Here is a 20176-nt window from a genome sequence, read left to right on the forward strand (position 1 = left end):
TCCTGGACATGAAACATCTACCCAGCAACAGGGTTAGGGTTAGGGCCCTGGACATGAAACATCTACCCAGCAACAGGGTTGGGGCCCTGGACATGAAACATCTAAACAGCAACAGGGCTAGGTCCCTGGACATGAAACATCTACCCTGGACATGAAACATCTACCCAACAACAGGGTTAGGGCCCTGGACATGAAACATCTACCCAGCAACAGGGTTGAGGCCCTGGACATCAAATATCTACCCAGCAACAGGGCTAGGGCCCTGATTTGTCGTAGTAAATATATTATGTTATAGCTTGGTCTGACTAAAATCTTGTGCATGACCCATCTTGTGTTGGGCCTTTGGATTTAATACAATGCACAAAGACTTCTATCTTGTCGGCCTTATCAGCAGGTGGCTATGGACAACACCCACGCCATAGGTCTCTCAGTTCTCCCAACTCACGAGTTATTGCTCTGAGGACATACACACACACACCCCCACACACACACACACATACACACACACACACACACACACATCATCATTGTTAAACATACACACATACACACACACACACATACACACACATACACACACACACACATACACACACACACACACACACACACACACACACACACACACACACACACACACATCATCATTGTTAAGCACACACACACAAAAACCCCCTTCTCTTAGGCTGAACATCTGAAGACAGAGAACCCGACTCAGAGCCAATGCAATGGAAGTGACCTCGACCAACTCATCAGGACCAATCAGAAGATCAGAACTACTAGAATCAACCTACTTTATTTTATTGTATAAAATGTCAGCACACAATGTTTAGGGGCTCGCTCTCTCAGATATCTCCCTACGAGGTTGACGAACGGGTCCGTGCACGCTATTTACAGATATCTTTACCTCTGAATAAACTGCCTCATATTATACAATTATCCACCTTGTCCGAAAGTCTCTACTTGGTCTCCGTTCTCCAGTAAACTTGTGATCATCAACAAACTTGGTAGCAGAGGGTGGTTTTCTAACTCTGAATTCGGTCCATAAAAGTTGATAGAGACAGGAGACAAGTAAGAGACGGATCTGAAAGGACGGGTGACCTGTCCGCAGGAGCAGCCGGGAATCCAGCTCGCCTCAGGAAACTGATCTAGACGGCCGTCAATACAAAGGTAAGCAGAACCTGTTAAAACAAAATCTGCATATTGTATTGTAGGATAAACCCAAATTATGATCAGTAGTACTGGGCGTGAGTATGGATTACTGATAAATTTATAACATATCTATTATGACTCAAAAGGCACATATGTAAAGATATCTGAATTCTTTAGGTTTTTACTGTTGAAATGTGACTCTCTAGGGGAGGAGTCTAGTTACAGAGGTTGTGGTTCACGAGAGACGGACCCTTTTATTTTTTGCTGTTGATATCTGAAATCTTAGGTTTTTACTGTTGAAATGTGACTCTCTAGGGGAGGAGTCTAGTTACAGAGGTTGTGGTTCACGAGAGACGGACCCTTCTATTTTTTGCTGTTGATATCTGAAATCTTAGGTTTTTACTGTTGAAATGTGACTCTAAGAGAAGAAGTCTAGTTACAGTGGTTTTATTTCCTGTTGAATTGCGGCTTTCTAGTGAGAAGCCTATTACAGTTTTTGGTTCACAAGCGATGGACCCTTTTATTTGATCCACAAGAGAAGGATCTGGTGACTTGATAAAAAGATTCAGATAGTCGGGTTGAGTTAATTCCGTGAGAATCCAAGTCCAGAAAAGGTTCTCCCGACTAGACGCCAGTTGAATGGTTTAAACGACTGGGAGTCTCCTTGAGGAGAATAAAAAAAAAAAAAAAAAAAAAAAAGTTCAGATAGTCGGGCAATTGGTTGACGTGGCACTCAACTATATGTACTGTGAGGAACTTAAACTGAATTCGTGTGTTGATGCTGATATGTAATGAAAATGTAATTGTTGAAATGATAACCTGAATGTTGTGTAAGATTGGCCGTTTCATGAGACTAACTAGTGGATAACTTTTTAAGAGGACCACTGAGTCCTATTTTGCCTGTTATGTAGCCGCTGCGCTAAAAGCTGACTTGAACTTTTTCCCTCTTGTGGTGTTGGTATTTTCATAATTCCTAAAATTAGATTGATAATTATTTTGGGAGCGCTCGAGTTTGCTAATATATTGTTCCAAAAGGGCGATTCTGATACCTTTTGGGAAAATATATAATAACTCGAATACCTGAAAAAACAATAATAACTTTTGCAAAATAATTCCCAAAATTAAATTGATAATTATTTTAGGAGCGCTCGAGTTTGCTAATATATTCTTCCAAAAGGGCGATTCTGATACCTTTTTGGGAAAATATATAATAACTCGAATACCTGAAAAACAATAATAACTTTTGCAAAATAATTCCCAAAATTAAATTGATAATTATTTTAGGAGCGCTCGAGTTTGCTAATATATTCTTCCAAAAGGGCGATTCTGATACCTTTTGGGAAAATATATAATAACTCGAATACCTGAAAAACAATAATAACTTTTGCAAAATAATTCCCAAAATTAAATTGGCAATTATTTTAGGAGCGCTCGAGTTTGCTAATATATTCTTCCAAAAGGGCGATTCTGATACCTTTTGGGAAAATATATAATAACTCGAATACCTGAAAAACAATAATAACTTTTGCTAAATAATTCCTAGAATTAGATTGATAATTATTTTAGGAGCGCTTGGGTTTGTTAATATATTGTTCCAAAAGGGCGGTTCTGATACCTTTTGGGAAATATATAATAATTCGAATAATTGAAAAACAATAATACCTTTTGCAAAATAATTCCTAATAATAAAGCATTGAACATTTTTGTGTACGAGGGTGGGACATCAGAGATAAATCTCAGTCAGCGCCAAGAATACATTGCTGGATTCGGCCAGTGACGGGCTAAGAGCACCAAGATAGTCTAATAAACTGTATAACCATGGCAACCACTACCGTCCCAAAACTCAAATTTAATGAATATCTAGATCAAAAAATACAGGATAGAGCGGGAGGGAAAGAACAGTATAAGACAGTGAAGAAAGTGTGGGAGGGAGTGAAACTCAAATGGACACAGGCAGGTTACTTTAGCGGGGTGCCCCGTCTAAAGGGCAACTCACCTCTATGGAGAAAGAGCTAGGGGAGGCAGTGAGGGAAGGAACAGAAAGTGAAGTGGAAAGGAATAAGTCTCACTTATTCAAGAAGGAAGGGACTAAACACAGAGAGAGAGCAGAGGCTGAGCTAAGGATAGGTACGTGGGCAATTGAGGAAACACGACGAGCACACCCATACAAGAAACCAGACATGATGGGTGTGGTGATTGAACCCACAACTGAGACAACACCAATAGTGGGGACACAGTCCATGAGTGACATACCAGCGCCCTCAGCACCACTGTATCCGACCCTGCCACAGGAAGCGAAGAGCACACCACCCGCATACACACCCACTCCTCCAACTAACCCTTATAACCCATTCCTAAGTCCTGCAGTGGTACAAGCGCCTGTGTTCGTGGTGCAAGGAGGACACCTAGAGGGGAACATGGCACTAAGCGTAGGGCAAGGAGTACTTCACTGTGTGGAAGTCCGAGCCAACAGCGAGCCACAAGGACGAGAGGAGCCACACCCGGCCGGCGGAACCCAACCCAGACCCAGTCCCACAAGAGGGGGTTCCAACCCAGAGTCCCTGGTAATGATGACTCAAAACCAACCGTCAGATCTATACAGGAAAGGGGGAGCATCTGGCCTAAGACAAGCAGCTGCACCCAATCAGCCTAAACCCAGACTCTCAGAATGGTTTGTCGAAAGAGAAAGGGGAAGTACCCAATCCATGACAGAAGGGGGGTGCAGGGGACAATGAGCTTTGGGGGTCGATAGGGTCTGGCTCATTAAGAAGCTCACGGGGGTCTCAATCGGGGACCAACCAAGTGAGGATGATGAAGGAGAACAAAGGAAGGAAGAAAAAACCTATGAGGATGAGTGGGATGCGTGTCAGGGACAGGCGTCACATAACACAACCATAATAGAAGAAGCAGAGAAGGGGAAGACCTGGGCCTTGAAAGGGGTGATGGTGGGGGAAGTTGTTGACTTGCATGAACCCATCAGAAAATCTGCCAGACTTAGGGAAAGGGGATTGAACTCCCAAATGCCACTTAGACCAACAGCAGACCGACAACATGAAGAATACCAACCCTGGAAAATGACTGACCTGACCGCCCTGATGGATCAGATGCCCAGCCTCCATGGTGGAGCGTCTGCTTGGCTGTTGCAACTTCAAACCCTTACATCTGGATTTAGGCTTGCTCTGGCAGACATGAAGGCACTCTTGGCCAGGGCCACAGATCACACCACCATGATGGTACTGACAAGAGAGGCAGGTCTGGAAAAGAGCGGAGGTGTGACGCCACCGGAAGTCTATAGAACTGTGTTGTGGGAAGTTCTGAGGAGGGCATATCCTACCGAACGAAACCATGCAACACTGACCTCTTTTACCATCGGTCCTGGGGAACAGCCAGCTGCCTACCTGGACAGGGCCAAAACCACCTGGAGAACGGTCCATGACGAACCATATGATCACTCCGACACCACGTGCAGCATGTGGAAAGAGATGGTGGTGAGCGGGACCCCAAGTGACGTTCGAACCAAACTAAGGGGAACTGTGGGATTAATGGCACTCCCTAGGGCGCAGTTTAGCTCCCATGTTCATCATCACATCACCCAATACAACAAAGACAAGGGAGGGGCGGAAACACATGTCCAATCCCTGCAGGTGCAGCTGCTCAAACTACAACTGAAAGAGGCACAGAAGGGAGATAAGCCAAAGAAACAGATGGTGGCTGAAGACCAACCTGACATTTCTCAAATAATTGAAAAAACTGTCTCACAAATGATACAAACACAACAGCCGCCTCCAGCAACACTCCCAACGATCGCAATGGTGCCTCAGCCATACTATCAAGCACCAACTCCACCGTATCAGCCACCGGTGGCACCATACCAGACTCAATGGGGACAGCCAAGGACACAAGGTAATGGGGGGGCCTGTTACAATTGTCATCAATATGGCCACTCTGTCAGATGGTGTCCATTACCACCCAGTCCGCAACAACTACACTGGCTGGCAAACAGGGGTAGAGGTTATGCCTTCAGATCAAGAGGAGGCCCAAGACCGATGTACCAGCCACATGCTGCCCTACCAGCATATAACCACCCACAACAAGACCCAAACCAACAGCCTAACCAGCAGCCAGCTCCTACCTTCCAGGGCATGTCAGACGAATATCCTCCCTGGCCCTGAAGCTGCCCACCACCACAGAACGGGAATGGGGGTCAGCATTTTCCACTCCACACTGAACCAACTGTCATGTGTGAAGTGGAGGGAGTTACCCACCAATTTTTGGTAGATACAGGATGTACGTACTCTGCCATAAGATCTCGTCAACCACTCTCTTCGGAATCAATACAGGTGGTGGGGGTATCAGGAACACCCGAAGCACAAAACAAGACCATACCATTGCTCTTCCAATGGGGCCCTTCCAATTTGAAGCATCAATTCCTATATTGTCCCAACTGTCCAATCAACCTATTAGGAAGGGACCTATTGTGCAAACTGAAATGTTCAATCTACCTTACCGAAAAGGGTGTGGAGGTTTCCATTGATCCCATTACCTCCACACCAGTTCATCCAGTTAGGGTGCTGATGCTACCCATCATCCCAACCCCAGTGCTCTCCCTGACCCAAGAAATATACTGGTTGAAGTGCATCGAATCCGGCCAAGGAACCCCTGAGGTTCAATTCAAGTTCAACCAGCTGAGACAACTCATTTACACATTTCACCCATACAAGACTCCTCAAGCTGAAATACACTGTACACTTAATGTGACTGACAATGATGTCGACCCATATACCGATGACTGGGATGAAAACATGATGCACCTGACACCAACAATCAGATGTTGTACCATAGTGTGTGGACAAGAAGGAGTGGCTGCTCCGGTTATCCTACCTTCCCATTTGAAATCCTGGTACCTACTGGGCGAAGAATCTGCTCCCCATGTTACACTGGCAGTTGGACACGGTTTTGAAGCAAGGAGCCTTGGGCCTATGATCAGAAGAGCATCCAAACTCCAGTGGGAACCCACCCAAACTCCAGGAAGCAGGACCAAGAAACTTACACTCCTCACTTACCTGGACACCTGAAGCATCAACAGCGTTTGCTCTCCTAAAAACCGATCTCTCGGTGGCAGCAGCTCTGACAGTACCCGACTACAAAAACAAATTTCATCTTGATGTTTCTGAAAAGGAGGGGTTCACTTCTTCCATCCTTTTTCAGAAACAAGAGGGGGAGAGAAGAGTACTGATGTATCATTCCTCTAAGTTGGACCATATTGAAGCAGGTCAGACAACATGTTCCAGGTACGTGGCTGCAGTGGCAAAAGCTATTGAAAAAAACCGCCCACCTGGTAATGTGCCACAAATTGGAAATCCATACGCACCATGGGGTTGCAGCATATCTGATGAGCAAGGAATTCACGTTCAGCGCTGAAAGAAAGAACAAAATCCAGAATAAATGCACCCAATCACACATTACTTTTGTCAACACCGACAAAAACATGGCAGACGCACTCAATGCAGAAGAAGGGTTGGCACACTCCTGCGAAGAGAGAGCGGCACAGGAACTGAAACTGCGACCAGACTTGGGAAACGAACCCCTTACCAATCCTGATCTATGGTTGTACACCGATGGATGCTGCTATAGAGGAGAAGAAGGGAACATAGCAGCATATGCAGTGGTACAGCAGCTTCCAGACGGGTCACACGTGACCCTGGAATCAGACATCATCCCACAACCTGCCTCAGCCCAACTAGCCGAGATCATTGGTTTGACTCAAGCCCTGGAAAAGGCTGGAAGGAAAGACTGTGAACATCTACACTGACTCAGCATATGCTCATGGAGCAGTCCATACAGATGGACCACAATGGGTCAGACGTAACTTCACCACAACAGGAAACCTTCCGATCAAACACAAGGCACAAATGGAGAGACTGATAAAAGCAGTCTCACTACCTGAGCAGGTGGCCATCATGAAGTGCAAAGGACATCAGCAACTCAAGAACAAAGTCAGCGAGGGAAATGACGCAGCTGACAAAGCAGCCAAGAAAGCTGGGGGCTACACTCCAAGACAGATGGTGCTGCAGACTCAACCAGCTAGAACAGAACTCACAGACCAACACATAAAGGAACTACAATTCACAGCGGGCCCGTATGAGCACTCGGTATGGGGACAGATGGGAGCCACCAAAGGACCTGATGAACTTTGGAGATGCCATGACGGCAGGTTGGTGGCCCCAGCTAATCTCTGTCCCGAGCTGATACGTGAGGCTCATGGGCCCACCCATGAAGGGAAACTCAAAACTTTACAGAAGGTTTCCCATATTTGGTGGCACCCACACATTAAGGACATGACAGACTTGTTTTGTGATGAGTGCAGCATTTGTGGCAGCCACAACCCAAAGAAACCTTTCCAAACACCCATGGGTTCATACCCAGTACCTAATGCATGTTTTCAGGACATTAGCATAGATTACACTGACATGGGGGCTGATAATGTAACTAATGGGAAAAGGTACTTATTGGTAATGGTAGATCGATTCTCCAAATGGGTTGAGGCAATACCAACAGCACGTGAGGATGCTAGGTCAGTTATTAAGTGGCTGCAGACTGAACTCATACCAAGGTATGGGGTTCCAAGACAAATTCGATCCGACAACGGGTCCCATTTCAGTAACCAACACCTGAGACAGGTGGAGGAGAGGTTCGGCATTGTGCACAAGTTTGGGTCTGTGTACCGCCGCAATCTCAGGGCCTCGTGGAACGCGCCAATCAAACTTTGAAGGCTAAGATAGCCAAGGTATGTGCAGGTTCAAAGTTGACGTGGGTTGAAGCTCTGCCCCTGGCGTTGATGGCCATGAGAGCCTCTCCAGGAGCAGGCACCCATCTCTCTCCACATGAGATTATGACTGGTAGAGTCATGCCTGGTCCACCAAGGGAGGGAGGTCATATGCCCGCCCTTGATGTACAACAAATTGTAATGTCTGAATATGTGAGAAAACTAACGGAGCTCTCTGCAGCTCTCTCCAAACAGATTCACAAGGTCCAAGAGGGGGAGCTGACGGGAGATCCGGCGCTGCTGAAGGTAAAAGTTGGCGACTGGGTAAGGATCAAGGTTCACAAGAGAAAGTGGCAAGATCCCAGGTGGACTGGACCGTACGAAGTGAAGGAGGTTACTTCACACTCAGTCCAGGTCAAAGGTAAATCGGGCGCACCTTGGCACCACTTGACACATTGTACACCAGCACCAACTCCTTCCAGAACCCTGACTGAAGTCAGAAGTGATTTAATCACATTAAATTCGGATCAAATTCTTGACACCAACACTATCTGAATATGTGGAGGAGACTCCCATCTTCAGATACTGGAGGGGAAAAACAGAGGAGGGACAGACCACCATGGGAGAGACTGGGGTGCTCTGCTCCTCTCCTTGTTTTGCTGATTGTAACTATTGGGGTTACTCTAGGAATCATACTCTGGTCAGTACAGCACATGACACAGACACCCATTACACCCACTAGTAAACCTAACGACACATTCAATGCCACAACCATACGTCCGACCAACCTGCACTCCGACACATTGAGCCTAGATCAGAATGTAAGCCACAGCCACCACGTAAATAAACGACAAGTTGTCTCTAACACCCTTTCCTGTGGGCCCAGACAATTGTATAGAAGCACCACATTATGTATACCCTTTAATGTTACCACTACTGCGACAGTGCCGTGGGTAGACTTCAGAGAACTTACCTACTACCGTGACTGGGACTGGTATATGACAGTGGGGGTCACCCATAGCGATTGGACTTGGACAAACTTGGTATGTGAGACTAATTATGACTGGTCCAGTTGCACCTCTACTACATTAGGGAAAACAATGGAGGAAACTCTTGACTTTGACAAAAAACTCTAAAGGACTCAAATTTACTATCTATCCTGGTATTGCATTAGGCTGCCAGGACTTTAGACTTGCTCCTTATGTAAGCTGTACCACTGCACCAGTCCATTGGAATGTTCGAATTTGTCATATTAATAACACAAAAGCACAGGCTATTAATGAAAATGGTAATAAGAATAATTCTATTATTTTACTTACCACTCCACCTACTTTGGATGATGCAATCCTGACCGCTACAGGTGTCTCCGGCCTTTCTAACAACTGGCTCTTGTTGACTGAGGAAGCGGCAAAGGTGACTCATCAGAGTTGTGTGGTTTGTATGGGGGCACGGCCATTGCTTCGCCATTATCCCTGCCGCCATTACGCCAGAATGCTTCCTGTCTGTCATGAAACATGACAACCCTTCCGCCAATTGTACACTATGGGACGTAGTTCATCCCTTGGTTACTAAAGCAACTAAGAAACCAATTTTTTCCTATCAGGTGGCTAGAGCTAACTTTACCTGTGTTAATCTCACGAAAGGTCTACCATTGTTGGGTATGGTACCTGTTGGATGGTGTCGGTTTATCTATACGCCTAATGCTGAGTTTAAACCTGTTTCCAGGGCTGATGTCTGGTGGTGGTGTGGAGGCGTTCATCTGTTTGATGGACTGCCTGGAAATGCCACAGGCACCTGTGCACTAGTCTCTCTTTTGCTACCAATTTCTGTGTATCCAACAGGTGTTCAGGAGCTGGTGACCCATGTGTCTGACTTAATTCCTACCAGGACCAGGCGCGCTGTGGGCCCTACTCATGGGGACCCAACCTACATTGATGCAATTGGGGTCCCTAGGGGGTACCAGATGAGTATAAATTGATTGACCAAGTAGCCGCAGGTTTTGAATCTTCATTTTGCTGGTGGTGCACAATTAATAAAAATGTTGACAGAATCAATTATGTCCATTTTAATGTTCAAAAATTAGGCAATTGGACACAACAAGGTTTTGAGGCGGTGCATGGCCAGTTGGCTGCGACCTCTCTCATGGCTTTCCAAAATCGTATTGCTGTCGACATGCTCCTGGCTGAAAAAGGAGGAGTATGTGCTATGTTTGGTGAACAATGTTGTACCTTTATTCCCAACAATACAGCCACAGATGGCAGCTTGACTGTCGCCCTGGAAGGGTTACTGAACTCTTAATGGCAAAATGAAGAGCCACTCAGGGGTGGATACTTCAATGTGGGACTCTTGGATGGATGCGTTTGGTAAATATAAAACGCTTGTTTCTTCTATACTTGTATCCATCTCTGTTTTTGCTGCAATTCTAGTGCTTTGTGGATGCTGTTGCATTCCATGCATACGGACGCTGACAACCAGGATTATAACCACCGCTATTGATCCACATCCTGCAGATAACGGTCAGATGTTTCCTTTGCTTGCTATTGACGATGCTGACCAAGGATATCTGGATGATGAATAGCATTTAAGCTTTTTGTCACGTCTCTTGTGAGACGTGAAGAGGGGGAATGTAAAACTTTATCCTCTGATAAAGTTTTCCCTATTTTGCCAATTGCACTATTAAGCTTGTGTCACGTCTCTTGTGAGACGTAAAGAGGGGGAATTAAAACTTTATCTTCTGATAAAGTTTTCCCTATTTTGCCAAATTGCAGCATTTAAGCTTTATGTCACGTCTCTTGTGAGACGTGAAGAGGGGGAATGTAAAACTTTATCTTCTGATAAAGTTTTCCCTATTTTGCCAATTACACTGTTAGCTTGTGTCACGTCTTAAGTTTTCCTTCTTTACTGTTACTTGGTCACGTCTCTGGGGAGACGTGAAGAGAGGGATTTGTCGTAGTAAATATATTATGTTATAGCTTGGTCTGACTAAAATCTTGTGCATGACCCATCTTGTGTTGGGCCTTTGGATTTAATACAATGCACAAAGACTTCTATCTTGTCGGCCTTATCAGCAGGTGGCTATGGACAACACCCACGCCATAGGTCTCTCAGTTCTCCCAACTCACGAGTTATTGCTCTGAGGACATACACACACACACCCCCACACACACACACACATACACACACACACACACACACACATCATCATTGTTAAACATACACACATCACACACACACACATACACACACATACACACACACACACATACACACACACACACACACACACACATACACACACACACACACACACACACACATCATCATTGTTAAGCACACACACAAAAACCCCCTTCTCTTAGGCTGAACATCTGAAGACAGAGAACCCGACTCAGAGCCAATGCAATGGAAGTGACCTCGACCAACTCATCAGGACCAATCAGAAGATCAGAACTACTAGAATCAACCTACTTTATTTTATTGTATAAAATGTCAGCACACAATGTTTAGGGGCTCGCTCTCTCAGATATCTCCCTACGAGGTTGACGAACGGGTCCGTGCACGCTATTTACAGATATCTTTACCTCTGAATAAACTGCCTCATATTATACAATTATCCACCTTGTCCGAAAGTCTCTACTTGGTCTCCGTTCTCCAGTAAACTTGTGATCATCAACAGACATGAAACATCTACCCAGCAACAGGGTTAGGGCACTGGACATGAAACATCTACCCAGCAACAGGGCTGGGGCCCTGGACATGAAACATCTACCCAGCAACAGGGTTGGGGCCCTGGACATGAAATATCTACCCAGCAACAGGGCTAGGGCCCTGGACATGAAACATCTACCCAGTAACAGGGTTAGGGCCCTGGACATGAAACATCTACCCAGCAACAGCGTTAGGGCCCTGGACACGAAACATCTACCCTGGACATGAAACATCTACCCAACAACAGGGTTAGAGCCCTGGACATGAAACATCTACCCAGCAACAGGGTTAGGGCCCTGGACATGAAACATCTACCCAGCAACAGTGTTAGGGCCCTGGACATGAAACATCTACCCAGCATCAGGGCTGGGGCCCTGGACATGAAATATCTACCCAGCAACAGGGCTGGGGCCCTGGACACGAAACCTCCTACCCAGCAACAGGGCTAGGGCCCTGGACACGAAACATCTACCCTGGACATGAAACATCTAACCAGCAACAGGGTTGAGGCCCTGGACATGAAACATCTACCCAGCAACAGGGTTAGGGCACTGGACATGAAACATCTACCCAGCAACAGGGCTGGGGCCCTGGACATGAAACATCTACCCAGCAACAGGGTTGGGGCCCTGGACATGAAATATCTACCCAGCAACAGGGCTAGGGCCCTGGACATGAAACATCTACCCAGTAACAGGGTTAGGGCCCTGGACATGAAACATCTACCCAGCAACAGGGCTAGGGCCCTGGACACGAAACATCTACCCTGGACATGAAACATCTACCCAACAACAGGGTTAGGGCCCTGGACATGAAACATCTACCCAGCAACAGGGTTAGGGCCCTGGACATGAAACATCTACCCAGCAACAGTGTTAGGGCCCTGGACATGAAACATCTACCCAGTAACAGGGTTAGGGCCCTGGACATGAAACATCTACCCAGCATCAGGGCTGGGGCCCTGGACATGAAACATCTACCCAGCAACAGCGTTAGGGCCCTGGACACGAAACCTCCTACCCAGCAACAGGGCTAGGGCCCTGGACACGAAACATCTACCCTGGACATGAAACATCTAACCAGCAACAGGGTTGAGGCCCTGGACATGAAACATCTACCCAGCAACAGGGCTAGGGCCCTGGACATGAAACATCTACCCAGCAACAGGGTTAGGGCCCTGGACATGAAACATCTACCCAGCAACCGTGTTAGGGCCCTGGACATGAAACATCTACCCAGTAACAGGGTTAGGGCCCTGGACATGAAACATCTACCCAGCAAAGGGGTTAGGGCCCTGGACATGAAACATCTACCCAGCAACAGTGTTAGGGCCCTGGACATGAAACATCTACCTAGCAACAGGGTTAGGGGCCCTGGACACGAAACATCTACCCAGCAACAGGGCTAGGGCCCTGGACACGAAACATCTACCCTGGACATGAAACATCTACCCAGCAACAGTGTTAGGGCCCTGGACATGAAACATCTACACAGTAACAGGGTTAGGGCCCTGGACATGAAACATCTACCCAGCATCAGGGCTGGGGCCCTGGACATGAAACATCTACCCTGGACATGAAACGTCTACCCAGCAACAGTGTTAGGGCCCTGGACATGAAACATCTACCCAGAAACAGGGTTAGGGTCCTGGACATGAAACATCTACCCAGCAACAGGGCTGGGGCCCTGGACATGAAACATCTACCCAGCAACAGCGTTAGGGCCCTGGACACGAAACATCTACCCAGCAACAGGGTTGGGGCCCTTGACATGAAACATCTACCCAGCAACAGGGTTAGGGCCCTGGACATGAAACATCTACCCAGCAACAGGGTTAGGACCCTGGACATGAAACATCTACCCAGCAACAGGGCTGGGGGGCCCTGGACATGAAACATCTACCCAGCAACAGGGTTAGGGCCCTGGACATGAAACATCTACCCAGCAACAGGGTTAGGGCCCTGGACATGAAACATCTACCCAGCAACAGGGTTAGGGCCCTGGACATGAAACATCTACCCAACAACAGGGCTGGGGGGCCCTGGACATGAAACATCTACCCAGCAACAGGGCTGGGGGGCCCTGGACATGAAACATCTACCCAGCAACAGGGCTGGGGCCCTGGACATGAAACATCTACCCAGCAACAGGGTTAGGGCCCTGGACACGAAACATCTACCCAGCAACAGGGTTGAGGCCCTGGACATGAAACATCTACCCAGCAACAGGGCTAGGGCCCTGGACATGAAACATCTACCCAGCAACAGGGTTAGGGCCCTGGACATGAAACATCTACCCAGCAACCGTGTTAGGGCCCTGGACATGAAACATCTACCCAGTAACAGGGTTAGGGCCCTGGACATGAAACATCTACCCAGCAAAGGGGTTAGGGCCCTGGACATGAAACATCTACCCAGCAACAGTGTTAGGGCCCTGGACATGAAACATCTACCTAGCAACAGGGTTAGGGCCCTGGACACGAAACATCTACCCAGCAACAGGGCTAGGGCCCTGGACACGAAACATCTACCCTGGACATGAAACATCTACCCAGCAACAGTGTTAGGGCCCTGGACATGAAACATCTACACAGTAACAGGGTTAGGGCCCTGGACATGAAACATCTACCCAGCATCAGGGCTGGGGCCCTGGACATGAAACATCTACCCTGGACATGAAACGTCTACCCAGCAACAGTGTTAGGGCCCTGGACATGAAACATCTACCCAGAAACAGGGTTAGGGTCCTGGACATGAAACATCTACCCAGCAACAGGGCTGGGGCCCTGGACATGAAACATCTACCCAGCAACAGCGTTAGGGCCCTGGACACGAAACATCTACCCAGCAACAGGGTTGGGGCCCTTGACATGAAACATCTACCCAGCAACAGGGTTAGGGCCCTGGACATGAAACATCTACCCAGCAACAGGGTTAGGGCCCTGGACATGAAACATCTACCCAGCAACAGGGTTAGGGCCCTGGACATGAAACATCTACCCAGCAACAGGGTTAGGGCCCTGGACATGAAACATCTACCCAACAACAGGGCTGGGGGGCCCTGGACATGAAACATCTACCCAGCAACAGGGCTGGGGGGCCCTGGACATGAAACATCTACCCAGCAACAGGGCTGGGGCCCTGGACATGAAACATCTACCCAGCAACAGGGTTAGGGCCCTGGACACGAAACATCTACCCAGCAACAGGGTTGAGGCCCTGGACATGAAACATCTACCCAGCAACAGGGCTGGGGCCCTAGACATGAAACATCTACCCAGCAACAGGGCTGGGGCCCTGGACATGAAATATCTACCCAGCAACAGTGTTAGGGCCCTGGACATGAAATATCTACCCAGTAACAGGGTTAGGGCCCTGGACATGAAACATCTACCCAGCAAAGGGGTTAGGGCCCTGGACATGAAACATCTACCCTGGACATGAAACGTCTACCCAACAACAGGGTTAGGGCCCTGGACATGAAACATCTACCCAGCAACAGGGTTAGGGCCCTGGACATGAAACATCTACCCTGGACATGAAACGTCTACCCAACAACAGGGTTAGGGCCCTGGACATGAAACATCTACCCAGCAACAGGGTTAGGGCCCTGGACATGAAACATCTACCCTGGACATGAAACGTCTACCCAACAACAGGGTTAGGGCCCTGGACATGAAACATCTACCCTGGACATGAAACGTCTACCCAACAACAGGGTTAGGGCCCTGGACATGAAATATCTACCCAGCAACAGTGTTAGGGCCCTGGACATGAAATATCTACCCAGTAACAGGGTTAGGGCCCTGGACATGAAACATCTACCCAGCAAAGGGGTTAGGGCCCTGGACATGAAACATCTACCCTGGACATGAAACGTCTACCCAACAACAGGGTTAGGGCCCTGGACATGAAACATCTACCCAGCAACAGGGTTAGGGCCCTGGACATGAAACATCTACCCAGCAACAGGGTTAGGGCCCTGGACATGAAACATCTACCCTGGACATGAAACGTCTACCCAACAACAGGGTTAGGGCCCTGGACATGAAACATCTACCCAGCAACAGTGTTAGGGCCCTGGACATGAAAAATCTACCCAGCAACAGGGTTAAGGTCCTGGACATGAAACATCTACCCAGCAACAGGGTTAGGGCCCTGGACATGAAACATCTACCCAGCAACAGGGTTAGGGCCCTGGACATGAAACATCTACCCAGCAACAGGGTTAGGGCCCTGGACATGAAACATCTACCCAGCAACACAGTGAGACATCATACAGTATACATAATACAGCTAGTTATTCAACATTAACTTTAACCCTTACGTGGTATTGAAAAGCTAAAGAAGCCCATGTTTAGGGTGTAAACCCTACTCTCCTCCATTGGAATTCAGCAAGACATGCAGCATCAGCTAAACCGGGCAGATAAGACCATGAATATTATAAATCCATCATTAATGCTTTAATATAGACAACATGAATGTTATCATAGATGGGTGATGGGAGGAAACATGACACATCCTGGACTAATTCTACATTCGTTTCCTCCTACCCTAACCCAAGACACCTCCTACCCTAACCCAAGACACCTCCTACCCTAACCCAAGACACCTCCTACCCTAACCCAATAGTTTATTAGGACTAAAACATCTCCTACCCTAACCCAATACACCTCCTACCCTAACCCAATAGTTTATTAGGACTAAAACATATCCTACCCTAACCCAAGACATCTCCTACCATAACCCAATAGACACCACCTACCCTAACCCAATGGTTTATTATTACTAAAACACCTCCTACCCTAACCCAATAGTTTATTAGTACTAAAACACCTCCTACCCTAACCCAATAGTTTATTAGGACTAAAACACCTCCTACCCTAACCCAATAGTTTATTAGTACTAAAACACCTCCTACCCTAACCCAATAGTTTATTAGGACTAAAACACCTCCTACCCTAACCCAATAGTTTATTAGGACTAAAACACCTCCTACCCTAACCCAATAGTTTATTAGTACTAAAACACCTCCTACCCTAACCCAATAGTTTATTAGGACTAAAACACCTCCTACCCAAACCCAATAGTTTATTAGTACTAAAACACCTCCTACCCTAACCCAATAGTTTATTAGTACTAAAACACCTCCTACCCTAACCCAATAGTTTATTAGGACTAAAACACCTCCTACCCTAACCCAATAGTTTATTAGTACTAAAACACCTCCTACCCTAACCCAATAGTTTATTAGGACTAATTCTACAATTCTACCGTAATTTGTTTTGCAGAAGCTCTTGCTCCTCGTTGATGTCAGTGGTGGTCTTGTGTTTGGAGATGGGGGTCCTGCGAGCACTGGGGAACTCAAAGTCCCAGTCACAATTGACAGTCAGAGGCAGGTCTGGCTTCCTGAAGGAGGCACAGCTGCCTCGGGGGGCATGGCTCAGCAGACGACTCTTCTGAAGAAGGAAACAGGTTCATAACTTACCTTAACCCACAATTTACTTCTAGGTGCATAGAGGGTGAACATCTAAAGTGTAGCTATGTTCTATTTGGGGTTGATATACATTAAACATGTTGTGGAGCATGTACTGTGTGTTTCTTCTGAAATGATAACAATATTATATTACTAACCGTAATCTTATATTAAATATATTTATACTGTTGACTATGAGAGAATTTTAACTAGCATTTTATGGTCCCCTGTAGCTCAGTTGGTAGAGCATGGCGCTTGCAACGGCAGGGTTGTGGGTTCGTTTCCCACGGGGGGCCAGTATGAAAATGTATGCACTCACTACCTGTAAGTCGCTCTGGATAAGAGCGTCTGCTAAATGACTAAAATGTAAAAGTACATTTTAGATTAGTTGAAATAGCTAAAACCTTCATTGATGGAACAAACCAACCTCCTGTAATACCAGTGAATAAATCAAACTCTTCTATTGAAATCAGAATAAGAAGTAAATAACGTTAGCTAGCGAAGTAAAGGTCAGGGCTAAGTTAGTCAACTACTTGCCCTTGCATGCCTATCCAGGACTTTCTTGGAGTGGTTGTCCAAGACATTAAATGAGGCAAGAAGTCTGGTTGTCATCTTTCAACACTGAAATTACATAATAAATACATTAGCAACATAGTTATATATACTGTTAGTTGAGCTAACGTTACTTAACTATAGAGACCTAACGTTAGTGGCAGCTAACGTTAGCTAGACGGAGTTGGACACATCTTAAATACCTAGCTAGCTAACGACACTGGTAGCCTGCTAACAACTTCGGTTCCATCTTCCACACAGCCTTGACAGAATATTTCCTCTCAGTTAGCAAGCTAGTTAGCAAGCTAGCTACCATCAGCTGTCTTTCCAGCTCACCAGACAAACAACAACTAACCAAATGAATGCATGCGTCGTGCCAGTTACCATAGCAACACACCAAAAGGAGCAAAGACAAACAGGGGAGACAGAAACAAGCAGTGTATTGGTAGAACAGCGCCCTCCTGTGGTTCAGTATAACTTCACAGCAACGTTTCAGCGCTATGGAGTAATGGAACGCCGTTTGGGTCTTGCGTGTCAAAAAATATACTACTATATTGAACAAAAATATAAACGCAACATGTAAAGTGATGGTCCCATTTTTCATGAGCTGAAAAGATCCCAGAAATGTTCCATACGCACAAAAAGCTTATTTCTCTCAAATGTTGTGCACACATTTGTTTACATCCCAGTTAGTGAGCATTTCTCCTTTGCCAAGATAATCCATCCACCTGACAGGTGTGGCATATCAAGAAATTGAAAAAAGCATGATCATTACACAGGTGCAGCTTGTGCTGGGTACAATAAAGGCCACTCTAAAATGTGCAGTTTGGTCACACAACACAATGACACAGATGTCTTAAGTTTTCAGAGAGCATGCAATTGGCATGCTGACTGCAGGAATGTTCACCAGAGCTGTTGGCAGAGAATGTCATGTTCATTTCTCTACCATAAGCCTCCTCCAACATCGTTTTAGAGAATTTGGCAGTACGTCCAACCGGTCTCACAACCGCAGACAACGTGTAACCACCCCATCCCAGGACCTCCACATCGGGCTTCTTCACCTGCGGGATCGTCTGAGACCAGCCACCCAGACAGCTGATGAAACAGGAGTATTTCTGTCTGTAATAAAGCCCTTTTGTGGGGAAAAACTCATTCTGATTGGCTGGGCCTGGCTCCCAAGTTGGTGGGCCTATGCCCTCCCAGGCCCAACCATGGCTGTGCCCCTGCCCAGTCATGTGAAATCCATAGATTAGGGCCTAAATAATTTATTTCAATTGACAGATTTCCTTATATGAATTGTAACTCAGTAAAATCGTTACAATTGTTGCATTTATGTTTTTGTTAAGTATAGAACAATTAGACCCCCTATAACCTACACACTGGTGTATCAATCTGATTGATGGATTGTGTTGTGCAGTAAGCAGGCTCTGGTGTATAACTGTGTCTCCTTCCACCTTCAGAGAATAGGCAAGAGGACCAACCATGGAGAATAGTAAGACACTCCATTATTTCAATTTACACTATATGTACAAGTATGTACAAGTATGAGGACACCACTTCAAATCAGTGGATTCAGCTATTTCAGCCACACTCGTTGCTGACAGGTGTATAAAATCGAGCACACAGCCATGCAATCTCCATTATCGACCATTGGCAGTAGAATGGCCTTACTGAAGAGCTCAGTGACTTTCAACGTGGCACCGTCATAGGATGCCACCTTTCCAACAAGTCAGTTCATCACATTTCTGCCCTGCTAGAGATGCCCCGGTCAACTGTAAGTGCTGTTGTTGTGAAGTGGAAACGTCTAGGAGCAACAACGGCTCAGCCGCGAAGTGGTAGGCCACACAAGCTCACAGAACGGGACCGCCGAGTGCTGAAGCGCGTAGCGTGTAAAAATTGTCTGTCCTCGGTTGCAACACTCACTACAGAGTTCCAAACTGCCTCTGGAAGCAACGTCAGCACAATAACTGCTCGACGGGTGCTTCATGAAATAGGTTTCCTTGGCCGACCAGCTGCACACAAGCCTAAGATCACCATGCGCAATGCCAAGCATCGGCTGGAGTGGTGTAAAGCTCGCCGCCATTGGACTCTGGAGCAGTGGAAATGCGTTCTCTGGTGTGATGAATCACGCTTCACCATCTGGCAGTCCGACAGATGAATCTGGGTTTGGCGGATGCCAGGAGAACGTTACCTGCCCCAATGCATAGCACCAACTGTAAAGTTTGGTGGAGGAGTTATAATGGTCTGGGGCTGTTTTTCATGGTTCGGGCTAGGCCCCTTAGTTCCAGTGAAGGGAAATCTTAACGCTACAGCATACAATGACATTCTAGACGATTCTGTGCTTCCAACTTTGTGGCAACAGTTTGGGGAAGGCCCTTTCCTGTTTCAGCATGGCAATGTCCCCGTGCACAAGGCGAGATCCATACAGAAATAATTTGTCGAGATCGGTGTGTAAGAACTTGACTGGCCTGCACAGCGCCCTGACCTCAACCCCATCAAACACCTTTGGGATGAATTGGAACG

The 20176-nt window shown here is 46.8% G+C and overlaps 1 protein-coding gene across 2 annotated transcripts in view; it reads right to left on the reverse strand.

Moving 5' to 3' along the window:
• The window catches only part of LOC121534202, a 61022-nt gene extending 43004 nt beyond the window's left edge, over positions 1-18018 (reverse strand). For both annotated transcript variants that reach the window (XM_041840764.1, XM_041840763.2), the window contains exons 1-3: positions 17857-18018; positions 17639-17722; positions 16900-17084 (exon numbers count right to left, since the gene is read on the reverse strand). In XM_041840764.1, coding sequence (XP_041696698.1) covers positions 16900-17084; positions 17639-17713 — 260 coding nt within the window. In that variant the 5' untranslated portion in view covers positions 17714-17722; positions 17857-18018. The remainder of the gene's footprint in view (positions 1-16899; positions 17085-17638; positions 17723-17856) is intronic.
• Between the last annotated feature and the right edge of the window lie 2158 nt (positions 18019-20176).

This window comes from Coregonus clupeaformis, unplaced genomic scaffold, assembly GCF_020615455.1.
Source record: "Coregonus clupeaformis isolate EN_2021a unplaced genomic scaffold, ASM2061545v1 scaf0092, whole genome shotgun sequence".
Taxonomy (NCBI): Eukaryota; Metazoa; Chordata; class Actinopteri; order Salmoniformes; family Salmonidae; genus Coregonus; species Coregonus clupeaformis.